At 31.6% G+C, this 17,147-nt stretch overlaps 1 protein-coding gene across 1 annotated transcript in view; it reads right to left on the bottom strand.

Moving 5' to 3' along the window:
• LOC136972295 (ATP-dependent 6-phosphofructokinase-like) overlaps nt 1-9,111 on the bottom strand; it is a 55,101-nt gene extending 45,990 nt beyond the window's left edge. Inside the window, exon 1 of the mRNA XM_067266857.1 lies at nt 8,843-9,111. Within this exon, the coding sequence (XP_067122958.1) occupies nt 8,843-8,990 (148 nt within the window). The 5' untranslated portion in view covers nt 8,991-9,111. The remainder of the gene's footprint in view (nt 1-8,842) is intronic.
• Nucleotides 9,112-17,147: the final 8,036 nt, after the last annotated feature.

The raw sequence follows: 17,147 nt of genomic DNA, 5'->3' as shown, positions 1-17,147 counted from the left end.
TTATAAAATTTACTGGATGACAATTTTATACTAGTAAAAACTAAAAGGAAATTTTTAAATATTTGACAATCAAGTAGTTCGAAAAGAAAGATCAGATTATCAAAAAATTTGTTTTGGAACATAAGTGAATAAAAAGATGACTGTTTTGATGGATAGTGTCTTCAATTTTAGTTTTAACTATAATACAGATTAATTTATTTGTGAATAATCAAGAAAGAAATGAGAATGAACATAAAATATAGGTTTAAAAAAATCCTATCTCATCTAAAATCAATAAGTGATATCTCAAACAAAATCAATTCCCTGGAAAGTATTATTACAAAAAGTTATCAGCTAAGATCTGTCATTTTAGATAACTTTTCCTAATAAAATTAGTTTAGTTAATACTAATAATGTCACTTCAATACCTTTAAATGAAGTGTGACTAATTATACTTTAACATTTCCGTTTTTTTTTACAGCCTCCTTCAAGGAAGAAAAATACATTCTAAATATAGAACGCCATCAGTATAGAACTTATTGATTTGAAAATTAATGCATTAGAACATAATTTCATTAATTCAAATTCTTTTAATTATAATATTCTAAAGATATGAACCATCCAATAAACATATTTGTTACAATAATTAGTTGCAGGTAAAAAGAAATAGTGGTGAATATGATCATCTGGTATGCAGATTTATTTTATGACTATATTTTTGTCAAAAAAAATTTTTGACAACCATATTTTTCAATAATTAATGTTTTTATTAATTATTGATATATATATTATATATATATAATATATATATATATAAAGCTATTATAGAAATTATATATATATATAATTTCTATAATAGCCTATGATAATTTTATTAATAAAAAATAGCAATCATTTGAATGTATTGTAAGTTTTTACTTTTTAGATATATTTATTCTCTAGATGATGATACAGATTTTTATAAACTCCTCTTCATTAACAACATAATTAATTCATTAAATAATATATTAAATAATATTACTTATTAAATTATACATAAGATTATATTAAAATGACATTTCTAAAAAATTACTTATATAATTCAGATTAATCATTTAAATACATATTAAATCCATTATATTAAATAATTCTTAAAAAATTCTGTAGTCCTGATATGCAGAAGTATAGGAACTCTATTTGTAATTCAATAATCCAAAACATAGAATTTAATTATATTTTGGTTAATTACATACATATAATGGATTTTATTTCCTTTAGTGTTGAGATCATCAAGTATATATTAAATAATTCTTGAAAATTTCATAATATTGCATCTACAGTGTATAGGAATTCCATTACTGATAGAATTCCTATAAATCAATGATCCTACAATAAAGGAAATTAAATCCATTAATTTAATTATTTATTAAATTAATGGATTTATTAAATTAATTTTATTATTAGATGACTTTCATATCAAATTTATTATCTTAAAATTATTTTTAATTAAAATTACAGTATACATTATAAGAGTAAAGCTTGATACACTGAATGGTTTAGGAAACAAGTTAGTATTGATAAGTTAGTTTGATTAAACTAACTTATTAGTACTAGACTAAATATATTCATGACAATAAGGTAAATACAGTATAATCTAATGAATTGATTTTAAAGTTTCAAAATGATTCCTTACTATGCTTTAATAGTTTGGATCTTTAAACATATTACCTAGACCAGGGGTGGCAAACCTATGGCACATGTACCCAAAGTGGCATGTAAGGAGAAATCATTTGGCACAATGTATCATACAATTTTGATTTATCGTCTATCTTTTTCAATCATCCTTTCAGTTTATCACCTGATTATCCTTTTTTCAGCCAGCTTTTTTACATTTATTCTAATTAAAGCATATTTAATTTCTTTAAATGTCATTATTCAAAGTCTAAAAAGTCTTTGGTATGCATAAACATATTTAAAGCTAAGTATGCTTACTATATGGCACGTAGGTTCAAAAAGATTTGCCATCACTGATCTAGACCATGAGTTCTCAAACCATCAAGGGGTCAATAAATTACTAGAGATTATTCAGAAGTTAGTGGATGAAATCATTTTTTAATTTAATATAATAAAAATTAAAACACTGATAATTAATATATCTTTATCTTTTAGTAAAGCAAAATATACAATTTTAAACTTTGATTCATGATTACCGTATTTTACGGACTATAAGACGCTATGGACTATAAGATACACCTGAATTTTGGAGGCAATTTTTCAAAGAAAAAAATGCGTCTTATAGTCCGTAAAATACGGTAATAAAAATTTATCATCAATTCTAGTTTAATTTTTTTCTATTTTATCTTATTTTTAATTTATTCTTATTTTGTATCAGCATAAAAACGAGTTGGTGAATCAAATCTAATTTTGGAAACAGATTAACAAGTAAAAATGGTTAAGAACCTCTAATTTAGACTATCTATATCTGTCCAGTGTAGATGATCTGGGTACAAATTAAATATATAACCTATTTAGAAATAGAAAGAAGGTATTATCAAAGTCTAGCATATACCAAATGATCTGATTTCACAATCAAAAATTCCAATTCAATCTACTATATTGTATTGAATCATGTTATTAAAGATAAAAAAACTATCTGTTATGTAAATATAACTTAATAGAACTTTGTAATCAATTACTTTACTTAGAAACAAAAGAAGGAAGAAATAACAGAAATTATGATGATGTAAGTACATAATTTCAAAATAATTGAATATATGTAAAATACCCAAGTGGAAAGACGGGACAGAAAACTAATATATTTCATCAAAAACCCAGAAGATTGGTTAACAGGAAATAAAGATCATGCAAAGCACACTACACATTGACAGTCTACAGATATAACAGTACATCTTATTTTAAGAATGTACTGTACATTATTTTTTATTATCCAGTTTGAATATTTTGAAATAATGCATTATGAAATGATACTAGTAGCACAATCTGAAGCAATCATATTGCCTTCTCCTTTTTTTTTTTTTTTTTAGAAAAAAAAATGTCTAAAGATTATAGAATTCTAAGTGATTATTTTTTAAATTTCAAAAATATGATTAAGAAATTACTTAATAAAGGTAGAAAAAGAACCTAATAATGACAAAATCTTTTAATAGATTTTACTAGTTTTTTAATAATTTATTTTTATACATTTCTATATAATTTTTATAAAGAATAATCTAAAATAAAAAAGATCTTTCAGAAATTTGATTAATTTGGCATTCAAAATTTATACATATAACAGCCATGCTCAAATCTGTAATGATTACTAAATATCTCAAGCTGGTTTATCTTTAATTCAAATTATTTAATATTTGAGTCCAACTGAAAGCTTCATAAAAGCAAGCTTTAGATATTTGGTAATTCAAAACTTATTTGATATGATAACCATTTATTATATCAATAATAACTGTCAAAGTCAGCAGAAAAAGTTTACTGTAAACTTTATTTAGTTTGTTTTTATAGTGGTTTGACAACAAAATAATTATCTGAAATTTGAGTTAAACATTAACAATATCATCTAACAGATAAAAAAAAAAAAAAAGTTAATCAAGTTTTGATGAAAGAAATAACTAAGCCATTTTAATATTTACTTTTGTTGGTTCTTTGTTTTCTTGCTTGATATGAGAATGCTTTTATTTGCATCTTTAAATTATGATAAATTTTCAAAAGTTTTAAACAAACAAAAATATAATAAATCTAATAGAAAAAAACAGCTATTCAGTAGCATAACTAGGGTAGCATACTGATCAGGGCTGTTGACTTTGCCTCCCCCATAAAAAACACTAACATCCATACATACAGAAATTACCCACAAAATTTTTTGTATTTCTCAATGTTTCAAGGTTCCTTGAGTCCAAAAATGTAAAAATCTTGATCAGTTTTTGACCGATTGATGTTGCTGTTATATATAACAGAGGAAAAGTATCCCTCTGTTAGGTATAACAGCTGGGAAAGTAAAAAGACATATAGCAATAGGGATTGGATTAGAATTGGATTAACAGGCAGGGGGCATTTTGGAACAGAAATGACATTCTGGCATTTTTTTTCAGAGATGGTATGAGTTCTGGAACTTATACAGTATTTTATTTGAAGATTCCTGTACTTATTTATTTTTGGTAATTTCTAATATACTTCTTTTCTTGCAACATACTTCTGTGTGTTCTAGAAACTTGTTGCTAGGCTGTAGGAAACAAAAATTGCTTTTACAAATGTACAAAAAGAAATCCTTCAATACTCCTAAATAAGTCCTTTTATTACAAATTCAAAAGCCAGTAGAGAAAAATTAATGTGCAAAATACTATATCAAGCCCTTGCTAATTTTGCAGAGGATTGATATAGTATTACATAATTTGAAGTGTATAAACAAATAAAAGCACTGAAGTACTTTTTCAGCCATTAACAAAGGCTGACACTTTACAAGTGATAAAAGTGATCCAAAAAAATTGCTCTTTCAATATTTGAACTAATAACATCATTGTTGATTTCCTAGTTAGAATGAATAAAGATGCACATCTGTAATAAGTTTTCTAAATTTTAATAACAATTTAATACATTGCTATGTTGATTAAAGTTATGTACTCGTATCATATTAGCATTATTAATTTATCCAAAATAAAATTCTGTAGAGATGCATTTCCTTCTTTGGAGATTAAAAAAAAAAGGGTATTATAAAAATCCTTAGGTTTTTAGTTTTTTCTAAGAAAATCCCTAAATTCCTTTTCAAGTAGAAACACCTTACACCAAGCTTCAACCTGACAATCTCTAAGAAATAGTAAGCACTCTGATACTTTCTTTTAATAAAATATCACCACTGTTAATGGGAAAAGGTAATGCAACACATGGGAAGTCTGCCAAGGAAGAATGCCTCTCAGAAGGACTTTCTATATCAAACTGGCCCCTATTCAATTGTTACACACATGAAGAAAACCTGGAAAATTCCATCCAGCCAGCCCACTGGTCAAGCATAGACCCATGACCAACTACCAGTATTCAGTGGTTTATCCACTCAGCCATTGGTGGCATAGCTCTAGGTAAAAATGGTACCTGTGAAAAAAACTGGGTCACCATTACCAATTAATTAAACACAACTAAGCACTTAAATAAATATATGATGGACAATAAGGCCATCTACAAAGGCCACACAGCCCTTACAATTGTTAGAAATTGATGGCCAGATGGCCAGATGGCCAAGCAGTCAAGGTGGCAGGCTACCTCTCTGGGGACCCAGGTTTGAATCCAGACAAGTCGATAAATCCTCAGGAATTTTTTGGGGGTGCTCCATCACATATTTCGAGCCCCACCCCTCACCACCCAGCTGCCCCATTGTGGGCCTGGCCTAACCCAGAATGGGCTTGTTAAAAGAGGCCCTCTTAGTGCCCACAGGGCAGAAAAAGTTAAAAAAAAAAAAAATTTGTTAGAAATTTCCAACAATAAGTAATGTTCTTGTGGAAAAATAAAATTTTTAAGGACAATTTTTATTAGTCTCACTACTATCCCAATAAAAAAATTTTCCTGCCTTAGCTATTCTATTGCAACAATTTTTAATTTTAAAAATATATTTTCTATTGTAGAAGAAATGAATAAAATTGAACTTAAATGGAAATAATAAAATTATTACTTTCAATTTAAAAAATTTAGTTAAATTTAACTAACTGTACCATTGTTTTTTACGTTTTTTATTATTGTTAATAAATTTAATAAAATATGATGTATATGTTACTGGCAAAACCTGATTTTACGCCAAACTAGTTTAGAATTATTATTCAAGTATATTAATGGTTAAATATATTAATAGTTAAAATAAAATTAAAAGGCAATCAATTAGATGAACCATATTTATTCATAGTCTACTTAATTATACAGTAAAAAACGGGGTTGATGTTACCCTAGATATCGAAGGTAGTGGCTCGTCTCCGATTTCAGCAATCAGAAGACAGGGAACAGTGGGGACACACGTTCTAACCTAACCTAACCTATTCTAATAAATTACCATAATTATTAGCAACCAAATTATTAGAATAGGTTAGGTTAGGTTAGAACGTGCGTCTCCACTGTTTCCTGTCTTCTGATCTCTGGAATTGGAGATGAGCCGCTACCTTCGATACCTAGGGTAAAATTAACCAAAAACGGCATTGATTAGAAGTGACACAACACTTGTACAAAACTATAAAATAAAAATAAGCTAATCAGTACTTATCAATTTGTATTATTTTATTATGCCATGCACTTTTAAATGTAATTAACTTTCGAAAATATTTTTAAAAATTCAAACGAAATAATAAAAATAACTTTTAAAATCAAACTAAAATTAAAAATGAAATTATTTGTGTTTTATGATGAACTGAAATTAACCATTAATATACTTGAATAATAATTCTAAACTAGTTTAGCCTGACATGCTTACGCCAAACTAGTTTGGCCTAGGCAAAACTAATTTGGCATAAAATCGGGTTTGCTGGTAACATATATAATGTTATGCATAGTACTTATTAAAAAAAAATACATAATCATTAAATAATCTTAAGAATATTTTAAAGATTTAGATAATGATGATAAAAATGTAGATCATTCTATATTAAACAATCTAAAAAAATAAATCTTTTATTTTTTTATTAAGTAAAGTTTTCTAATTTTTATATAATACAATTCAGTCTACGCTGCTAAATAAGCAACTATCTGTTAGAGATAAATTAAATTAAACAGGAAAACCATAGGAAAAAAATATTCCAATAAAATTGCCTTCCATATCTTCTCATTTCTGTACTTAATTTACTTCTTCCAACATGCAAATATTGGATCAGTTGAGAATTAAATTGAACTCTATAATTATGAATAGAAAAAAAAGTATATGTACGGCCTATATTTTTTCATGTACAAAGTATACATAATACCAAATGTGAAAGCAACGGCTGAAGTTCTGTAGATCAAAATTCTATATGTTTCCATTAAAAACTTTAGAATTAAAAACAAAAATTTTTTAACAGTTACATTGTAATTGAACAGTTGTTTCAACACAGTTCCATTGTAATTCCAAATATTTCAAGTTATCACAAATGAAATATTATTACAATTCAAATATTTATTCCACATACAACAACGTTGATAATTTTCAAATTAAATATATAGATATTATGTAATTCGGACTAACAGCACATAATATCCATAACTTTAGAGAGGTTACGGCCCAACGAATTCATCATCATTTGATTATTAATTTGAGTTTTTTACTACATTGTTAATATGTTTCTTGTTTGTTTTGAAATGTATTATTAATCATTCTTTATTTAATATACAGTATATATGTATAGTGACACCTTGGTTTTCATCAATAATCTGTCTGAAAACAATCAGCGAAATCTGAAACCAACGAAAACTGAGGCAATTATTTCCATATGAATCAGTGTAAATCCAATTAATTCATTATAGACACTCCAAAATACATACCAAAAATACATTGTGTAGAGAATAAATATTGTGTTTAATACTAAACACTACTTAATATAAAATGAATATAAAAGACTAATGTAAAGAATAAATGATCATTTAACATAACATTCAAAGGGCTGCAGGCTCTGTTTGTTTGTTTGTTTAGTTATGGCAATGCAACACTTGGGCGATCTGCCTAGGGAAATGTCTTCCGGGAGGTCTTTTTAAGGGTAACTGGCCCCTATTCAGGCATTACAGATGTGGAGAAAACCCGGAAAACTCAACGTGGCCAGTGTCCAGGCAAGGGACGAACCCATGACCAAACTCCCAGTGTTCAGGGAACAGAACAGCTTGGCCACTAGTGGACCCTGCTGGCTCTGGAAATTTTCTTTGGTCCCACAATGAGGCTAAAAGAAAAACGAAAGCAATGGAATTGTGTGGCTAGACGCACGGGGTAATGCTCACACAATGAGAAAAAAACGCCACATTGAAGAAAATGCATGGGTCACCCTGTTTTCCCAAAATTAGCAGGAGGTCACGTGGGCACGCCTACGAAATTCGAGGCAACCAACGAAAAACAGAGACAAATTTTTCATGAAAAAATCAACAAAAACCGTGGTATTACAATAGACTCCCCTATAACACGGTAGATATGTTCCATGTTATACGAATCCGTGTTGTATGAGTCACTTAAATACATGAGCCAATCACAGCCCGGCACGTGTGCAGTTTAGGAGCTACGGCTGTTTGAAAGGTTTTCTTCCATAAAATTAATCGATTCGATTCTAGACTAATTTGACTCAACATTTCCAAATCACGTATAATTTTTGGGAATAATTCATATAAACTACGCTATAAACAAAAAATTAGGATTACTTACCGAGTATACACCGTTCGACAACGCCATTGCTTACACTTATTTTCGTCATGGAGCGGCTTGTCAAATGGCAGGCGTTGTGTTTCCTGATCAGCGAATTTTTCACAGAAAAATAACTTAACTTTGGAGACATCATTAATAAAAATATAATTTTTATGGCCGCTGAATAATAAATGTTTTAGTAGGTCCAGTGCTCGTTTAAACTCAACAGTTTGTACAATATCTGCTATTGGTCCAGATTCGACCAATCCTGTCACGACACGAGTTGGTGATGACGTTTTACTGTGTTATACGAGTCTCCTTTAGTATGTTATACGAACACGATCGCAATTTTTTCGCCGTGTTATACGAATCTGTGTTATATGAACCCGTGTTATAGGGGGGTCTACTGTACTGTATATGTATATTATACATGTGTAGTATGTATGTATATAATATATAAAGATTTTAATCATTCAAAAATATTTTAATAAAATATAAGACAGTATTAAATTATGAAATTGTGCCAAAAAAAAGGAATTTAAATACCTTGAGAGTCTCCACCACTTGTAAACACACCAATAGTTCTTGACTTTTGACCTGGACGTATAATACATCCTTCTAAACTCATAGGAACATCCAAAGAAGATTCTCTTTCCGACGAGAAAAATCTTCCGTAACTAGAGAAAGTAGACATGATTCTATTATCCGACGAAATAGCCTTAAATTATCTAAATTACAGAAATTATTGTCATTGCTTTAAAGTAACCGGTCGTCTGCAACGATGACCTTGGTTTAACCTCAAGTCATCGAACAGCACCATCTGTTGATGTAATATTACAAAACTCGTATTTTATTTTTTATTAATTTACAGAAAACAAAAATTTTGTTTTTTTTTTTTTAAATAATACACGATATGTAAAATACCCTTTACAGGATATATTTATCGTCTTTTGAGTTAAATGTATTGAAGTGGTAGTATTGTTTCATTCAATAGCTATGTGTCAGTTTATCCGTATCAGCTATTCAAAGATGTTTATTGTGTAAAATAAAAAATTAAAACTGTTGATAATTAAACAATTTGAAAGGATAAAAACACGAATTAACGCTTGAGGAAGTTTAAAATTAATTTTTTAATTGTTATATTCACGCTTGGTTTTGTTTTGTATAGTACGAGTAATTCTAATTTATATTCAATTCTTTTATTTTCAAAATTTCAAATGAATTGCTGACCGTATATTCCATTACGACCAGAAAAAACAAACTAAAACATTAAGTATAATTGAATTTAGATTAAGAGAAATGAAATTTTATAAATAAATAAAACGATAATTAAATAATCGTTCCAATATAGACACCGAAAGAAACTGGCGACAGTTTAGCCTATTACGTCTAGTGTATATTCCGGCATACATTGGTAAACTTATTTTAATATATAAGCTAATATAAAAATAAAAATGTAGTATTTATACTTAATTTTTTATGTATTTATACGTTTCCAACAGGTGATGCACAAACTCAACATCAATAACGCAAATAGAGGAGAGCAAGATAAGAGTTGTGTAGACACAAGTCTAAACGTAAGAGATGATGATACTAGTGTACTGAACAGTATATCAAGCTACACTTGATGTACTGTACAGTACAGCGTTCTATCTAGTACAGTGTTTTTCAATCTTTTTCTAATAGTTCCCAACTTGGTAATTTTTTCGTGCGACCAGCGCCGTAACTAGCCTTTTATGCGCCCGGTGCGAGCATCTGTAACTACGCCCCAAAACTTGGTCCAGATCATTTCTGCGCCCCCAGGGTCTACGCCCTGTGCCTGGGCACCGTCCTAGTTACGGCACTGCGTGACACCCTTTTTTTACTTTATACACTGTACTTTGTACACTTTATAGTACGTATCAGTTTCAGTTCAAATTTTACACTGTATTCCATAAAATGATTCGAAATTTATTAAATAATTTATAATTTTAATTACATGTAAATATACAATAACTTTTAATAGTACACGTAAAAAACGTTATATGTATGTTTCGTGGCACCCTTGAAGTGACGAACATCTTAGCCTAATAATGAAATTTACTGGATGATTCTTTTCAAAATGAATGCGATATTCTGAGATCTAAGATTGTACCTAAAAGAAGCTGAACAATAAGCGCTGCAGTTAACATTTCTAATAAACAATGCAAAATGTACCTTGTAGTGCGGGTTTTTCCGATGCTTTTCATTTGATGTTTGAATTAAACTGTCTTTCAGCCATTTGTTACTAATTGTACTGTACGTTACAATTTATCAACAGAAAGAGTTCACTTGAGCGATGTTACTAGAATAAAAATTTTAAATGTGAAATTTGAAAATGTTTTTGCATCATTATATCGAATTCTTTAAGCTTTTACTAATTTTAAACAGGACGAACATTAGACGATTTTGTGGTTAGCAATCAGGTTTGTTGCTTGACAATGTTTGTGGAATGAGCGAACACTAAGCAACGTTTTTCTCAAGCAACTAGTCACGCTATACAGCAGGGATGGGCAACCTGCGGCCCCCGGGCCTCATGCGGCCCGCATTCATATATTTTGCGGCCCGCGACGCATAAAATGTGAATAAATATATCAATTTCCCAGCTTAAGGAAGTATGCAGCAAAAATTCAAACGTTATTTTTACAACTTATGTATGTGAATAGTTTTTCCCGCAATGAATTTAGTAAAAATTAAAACAAGAAACCGGCTAACAGACACATGGAAACTAATTTAAAAACTAGCAGTGACGAATATTTAACCAAATATTTCCAATATATTACGTTTACATCAGTTCCAGAAGCTAAATTAAGTATACCAATGCTAATTTATAATTATATATGAATAAATAATTCTGATTTACCAACATTTTTTTTTCTCTTTCTCTTGTACGAGGCCCAAACTTTCGGAAAACCAATGTGGGCCAACCAGTCAACCAGTGGCGCATCAGTTCAAAAGTCTTAAAACGCGGCCCTTACATAGAAAAAGGTTGTCTATCCCTGCTATACAGCACGTGACAAACAAAAATGGTTGCCTCTATCAAGCGACGCTGTAGATATTGCTATAGGCAATCGATGACAAAGGAAGAAATGAAAGGAATAAGATAACAGGTGTCGCTACACGCTACTCATAAATCGGCGCTAGTATCATTCGAGACGTTCGCTGATTGGTTGTTGTTGGCAACAAGTTGCGCGTTTCCCAAACTTTCGGAAAACCAATGTGGGCCAACCAGTCAACCAGTGGCGTGCCGTCATTGGAAGCGATGGAAGTGCTGCTTCCACTTTCAATGACCTTTCCTTGTATTTTATAAAATATAAATTTTCATATTTTAACGTACTGTACTTTGAATTATTAATATTATTATTAACTTTAATTATTAATATTTTATTATAACTGCATTATGTATCTTTTACAAATTTCTATACTACAGGTGAAAAAAAAAAAAAAAACGATAAGATTGCTATTGTATATTCGAATAATTCAGTGGCGGAAGGAATGTCGAAACCGGGTCAGTTTCCAATCAGCCAGATTATATAGGCATTGGCACATGCGGTTTACAGAGCACCAACCTCACCCGGTTTAGCTGGTAGAAGCAACATACGCATAAAGCGTCCAATTTTATATCCCGGACCGGTTCTGAGCTGTTAGCCGCCTGCCTGCTAGATATTCGGCCGCCCTCGCCCGATTATGAAAATCATGAGTAGACTAGATCAACGGCGAGCAACCCCCGGCCCGCGGGCCAGCTACGGCTCGCGAAAAGTTTTTATCCGGCCCGCGAGAGCTTTAATAGATTATTAAATTGAAAAAATAACTAATTAATAGTTATTATAGTTATTTTTCCAATTCTTTGTAATTTTCGAAAACGATAAGAGAAATAAATGTAGTAATTAGCTTTTTATTTGTTTATTTCATATTTGCAGACTAAAAAAATTACAAGTTACAAGAAGGCGTCAATTGACTACTATTGCCCGCGGAAAAAAACGTAAAATTTATTCTGGCTCCAGGGCTGGATTTACATAAGGACATTTGGGACCGGTGCCCAGGGCCCCCACAAAACTATGTTTAAACATAATTTTTTTTTTCTATTACTGCGACAGCCTAGTGTGGCCTAATCATGAGGGCCACAGGCAAAGAAAACCAAACCCAGGAAAAAAACCTATGAAACATCAGAAAATTTCGGGAAAAAATTTTACATAGGTATTTTTCAATTAAATTAAAATAATTAGTTTTACACCGTAAAATATATGTATGTTTACAATAACCTTATGTTTAAATGAAATTTACAACTTCCTAGTTGAAATCTAGTTGAAAGTATAGTATTTTGTGTAAATTTTCTAAATCATCAAATTTGCCTACTCATAAAGGGGGGCCCCACCGAATTTGTGCCCAGGGCCCCTGGATTGGTAAATCCGGCCCTGTCTGGCCCATGTTATAAAAAAGGTTGCCCACTCTAGACTAGATTTATAACTTAACCCAACCGATAGGAATTTACTGGCATGTTTATATGATAGTTCTGTATAGTTGACAGTTTTTAAAAAATTCATTAAAATATTTGATATATTTATTCCGCGTTTATTCTGCTCTCCCATCTTATATTACTTACGGATTTCAATGCTAAACCGGTGATATTACAATTATAGCATGTCCCATCTGTAAGGGAATGCAGAAAGAACGTGTACAATTTTTGTATAATGTTTTTTTTTTTTAACTCTTTCCGCCCTGTGGGCACTAAGAGGGCCTTTTTTAGTAGGCCCATTATGGGTTCGGCCAGGCCCACAATGGGGCGACCGGGTGGTGAGGGACGGGGCCCGACATATCCGAACGGACCACCCCCCGAAAAATTCCTGGGGATTATTCGACCCATTCGGATTCGATCCCGGGTCCCCCAGAGCGGTAAGCTGCCACCTTGACTGCTCGGCCATCCGGCCTCTTGTATAATGTTAAAAAATTAACTGTTACTTTGGCAGCGTCATTCACAACCAAATTTAATGAATGAGATGTACTGTACAATGGTACAAAAAAAAAAGCTCTAGAATTTATTTTCCTTAAATTTACGATTTATATATCCGTTGTCATAAAAATTTGTCTTTCCACTGTTTTCCCAAGACTACAGATATTCAAGTACAAAGTAACTGGTTTCGACTTATTTCTACTTAAGAAGTAATTAAATAATTAAGAGATTAGGGAATGGGGACATAAATAAAGCCCTGTTGAAAGAGCCAGAATTTTACTTAAACAAAAGCTTAATGGAACCAATCACTCGCCAGTACAGTGGAGAACTGATTTCCGTGTACCCTGGTATTAAAACGAATTAGAAAATAAATGACTATTAAGTTTAACATAGTTAGATTTTTAAAGCTATGGTGAGAAACGTTTAAAATTTACAACAGCCCTGTGGCGTCTTTTGAGATATACTAGTGATGCGACAAAAGAGGCATTTGACATTGACCGGTATCGGCACCCTCGGGATTTGGCACGCACACACCTACCTGGACCGTCTGATTCCATCCATTAGCTACTCGTATCGAGCTATTTGACCAAGTGGATTGTTTTAAAATTTAAAAAGTAAATAATATTTTGTTATTTTTATGTACGTTTCTTTATAAAGCTATATTTTAATTATAATTTTCTTTAAAAGTATACTAATACAATTGAACAATATATTGTACCAGGTATGTATATCCATCGCACATTTTATTTCACCGAGTAAGTTTTTATAATTTATTTTTAATTTTAGCCTCTTACATCGTGGCTAGCGATTCAGAATGTAATTGTGATATTAAAAATACATTTAGAGAAGTCTACAGTTTTTACTGGCTTATCGAACAAATGAATACAAATGGACCCTAGAACAATGATTCCCCAGGCCGCGGCCCCCTGGGGGTCCATAAGAAGTTTGCCGGGGGCCGCCAAATTATGCAAAATTTCCTTCAGAATACAATAAAAAGAAAATTTATGTATAACCGAATATCGTATTGAAAAGTGAAATAAGAAAGATAAATTTGGCTATTTAGTTTTTTTTTATTTATTTTGTATTTCTTCCTACATACAACTTTGTTAGTACAAAAGAAATAAATGCAAATATGCTACTTACACCGCAGTATTTACTTCTTTTATTCCAAAGCAATTCTAAGAAACCAGTGGCGTGCCGTCATTGGAAGCGCCCCATCCACCATCCTATGACCTTCCTTTGTATTTTCTAAAATATAAATTTTCATATTTTAACGTACTTTGAATTAATTAAAATTAATATTTTATTATAACTGCATTATGTATCTTATTAAAAAATTCTATTGATATACTATAGGTGAAAAAAACGATAAGATTGCTATTGTATATTCGAATGTCAATGGCGGAATGGAAGCGCTTCCGAGACAGCTTTTACCGTGAGAATAACTGAATGGTGTAAAGCAGCCAGAGGGCATTGGCGCATGCGCTTTACAGAGCATCAACCTCAGCCAGTTTAGCTGGTGGAAAGTATACACACGTGTAACGCTTCCAACGATTGGCCACTGGGTAGGAAGCTATCTGACCAAGTGAATTGTTTAAGATTTAAAAAGTAAAGAGTATTCAATGTTATTTTTATGCACATTTTATTGCAAAGTTATGTTTAATTACGGTATAATTAAAAGAAAATTAAAATTATATTGACAGATTTTCAGACATAAAATCTTTAGAATTTTTATCACTTTTAGATGTTTTTCATAATGTTAAAATTATTAACAATTTTTCCAAGCGTATTTTAATTCTTTAAATTAAGTAAATTTTATGGGAAATTTTTTGATTTATCTAAATTACATAGTGAATCGCAATATTTATTTTCGTGTCCGGACTATATTGACAAGTAACTCTTAGACATAAAACATATTATAATTAATGTCGATCCGAACCAGTGGCGTAGCGTAGTGGGGGAGGCAGGGGCGGCCCGCCTTGGGCGGCACTTTAAGGGGCGGCAAAATTTCACAAAAAATAATAATAATACCTAAATAAAGGGGTGGCGAAATTTTCCTCCGCCCCGGGCGGCTGACAACCACGCTACGCCACTGTTAAGCATATTTGTAATTTTGATTGTCGGAACGAAGTGACGACTAATACCTGACTTCGTGCATTCCTTGTCAACATAATAACTCTAGAATGAGTTGTCCGATCTTGATGAAATTTTCTACGACGACTCATCATCACTCAAGGATGAACTGATTAAAATTTCAACTCTCAAAAATGATCCATACTGAAGAAAAACACCTAGCTCCAGTTCTACAAAAACGGATCATTTTTGAAAGTTGAAATTTTAATCAGTTCATCCTTGAGTGATGGTGAGTCGTCGTAGAAAATTTCATCAAGATCGGACAACTCATTCTAGGTTATAATGTTGACAAGGAATGCATGAAGTCAAGTGTTAGTCGCTTCCTGCACGCATGTGTAGAAGCGTCATCTAGTGGTCGGAAAATATGACAAGCATTAAAACAGTATTTTTGAAAGGTAAATGTTATCGCTAACTAGGTACGCAACAAATATAAAAAATCTTTATAGAATAATAAGTTAAAAAAAAGTTTTCTTTTTTAACTTATTATTCTATAACATAGAGCATCAGTGATCAACATTGATGGCTTTACGATCCATTCTCTCCTTCGTCTTCCTATCGTTAGTACGAAATTTCGATCTCTAAATGAAGAAGCTGCACAGAGATTCCAGGTTGAGATGAAGTCGCTCAAATTCATCATCATCGATGAAATGTCAATGATTGGTGCAAGAATGCTTTACATGATCGAAAGAAGATTGAAGGAGATAAACTCCGAGAAAGATGAGCCGTTTGGTGGATTCTTTGTCTATTTGTTTGGTGATTATCGTCAGCTTCCTCCTGTTAAAGATACTCCTCTCTTCTCGAGTGTTTTTATGATGTAATGTCCCAACAGGGCAGGGACCTTGTTGGGACATTACATTACATTTGCATTTGATTCTTTTGAGAAGTTCATTGAACTTAGTAATTCTCATAGACAAAATAGCGCAGATAGTTCCTTCACAGATGTCTTACAACATCCAGCTTCGGGTAATTTCTCTGATACAGAGCTGAACATTCTGCGACAAGAAATCGAGCCTCTTTATCCAGAGATGAACTTGATCAGTTCCAAACGGCAGTAGAGCTATATCCTACAAACGAGCAAGTTAAACAAAGCAATGAAGACTACTTACAGTCAACTGGATGCCCTCTTGCTTATATAGCATCTGAAAACACTCCAGATATTGCCCCGCCTTCGTCCAAAGATGACTCAGCTCTCGGTCTCTCCAAGTATTTGAATCTCTCAGTTAATGCTAGAATCATGCTGAGAGTCAACTTATGGGTGCAAGGATGTCTCGTCAATGGTTCACTAGGAACTATACGCTACATTATATATGCTCCTAATGCTCACCCTCCAGCTCTTCCTCTGTTTATTTTAGTGGAATTCGATAGCTATCGGGGACCTTTCATCTATGGTAATCTGTTTCCAATAATCCCCATAACACGCTCTTCGAACGATGGCAGTATATTGCGATCTCGTAGACAGTTTCCCCTTACCTTAGCATACTCGATGACTATACATAAATCACAGGGATTAACTCTTCCAAAAATCAAAATAGATATATGGAAAAAAGACTCAACTATCGGTCTTACCTATGTTACATTGAGTCGAGTGAAAAAAATAACTGACAGTATTTTTAAAGAGTTACAATAAAAATTGCTACGAGTCAATCTGTAAATCCAAGGCCCATAGCGATAGTCAGAATTTCATGAGACATTGGCATAGCAATTAATTAATGGCTTATTCTGACCTTATATTTGTACCTTTAAATGATC

Source organism: Centruroides vittatus, unplaced genomic scaffold (assembly GCF_030686945.1).
Source record: "Centruroides vittatus isolate TY-2023 unplaced genomic scaffold, ASM3068694v2 contig_1057, whole genome shotgun sequence".
NCBI classification, from domain to species: domain Eukaryota; kingdom Metazoa; phylum Arthropoda; class Arachnida; order Scorpiones; family Buthidae; genus Centruroides; species Centruroides vittatus.
Note: the sequence above shows the minus strand (reverse complement) of the source record. Positions and strands in the feature narration are given on the sequence as shown.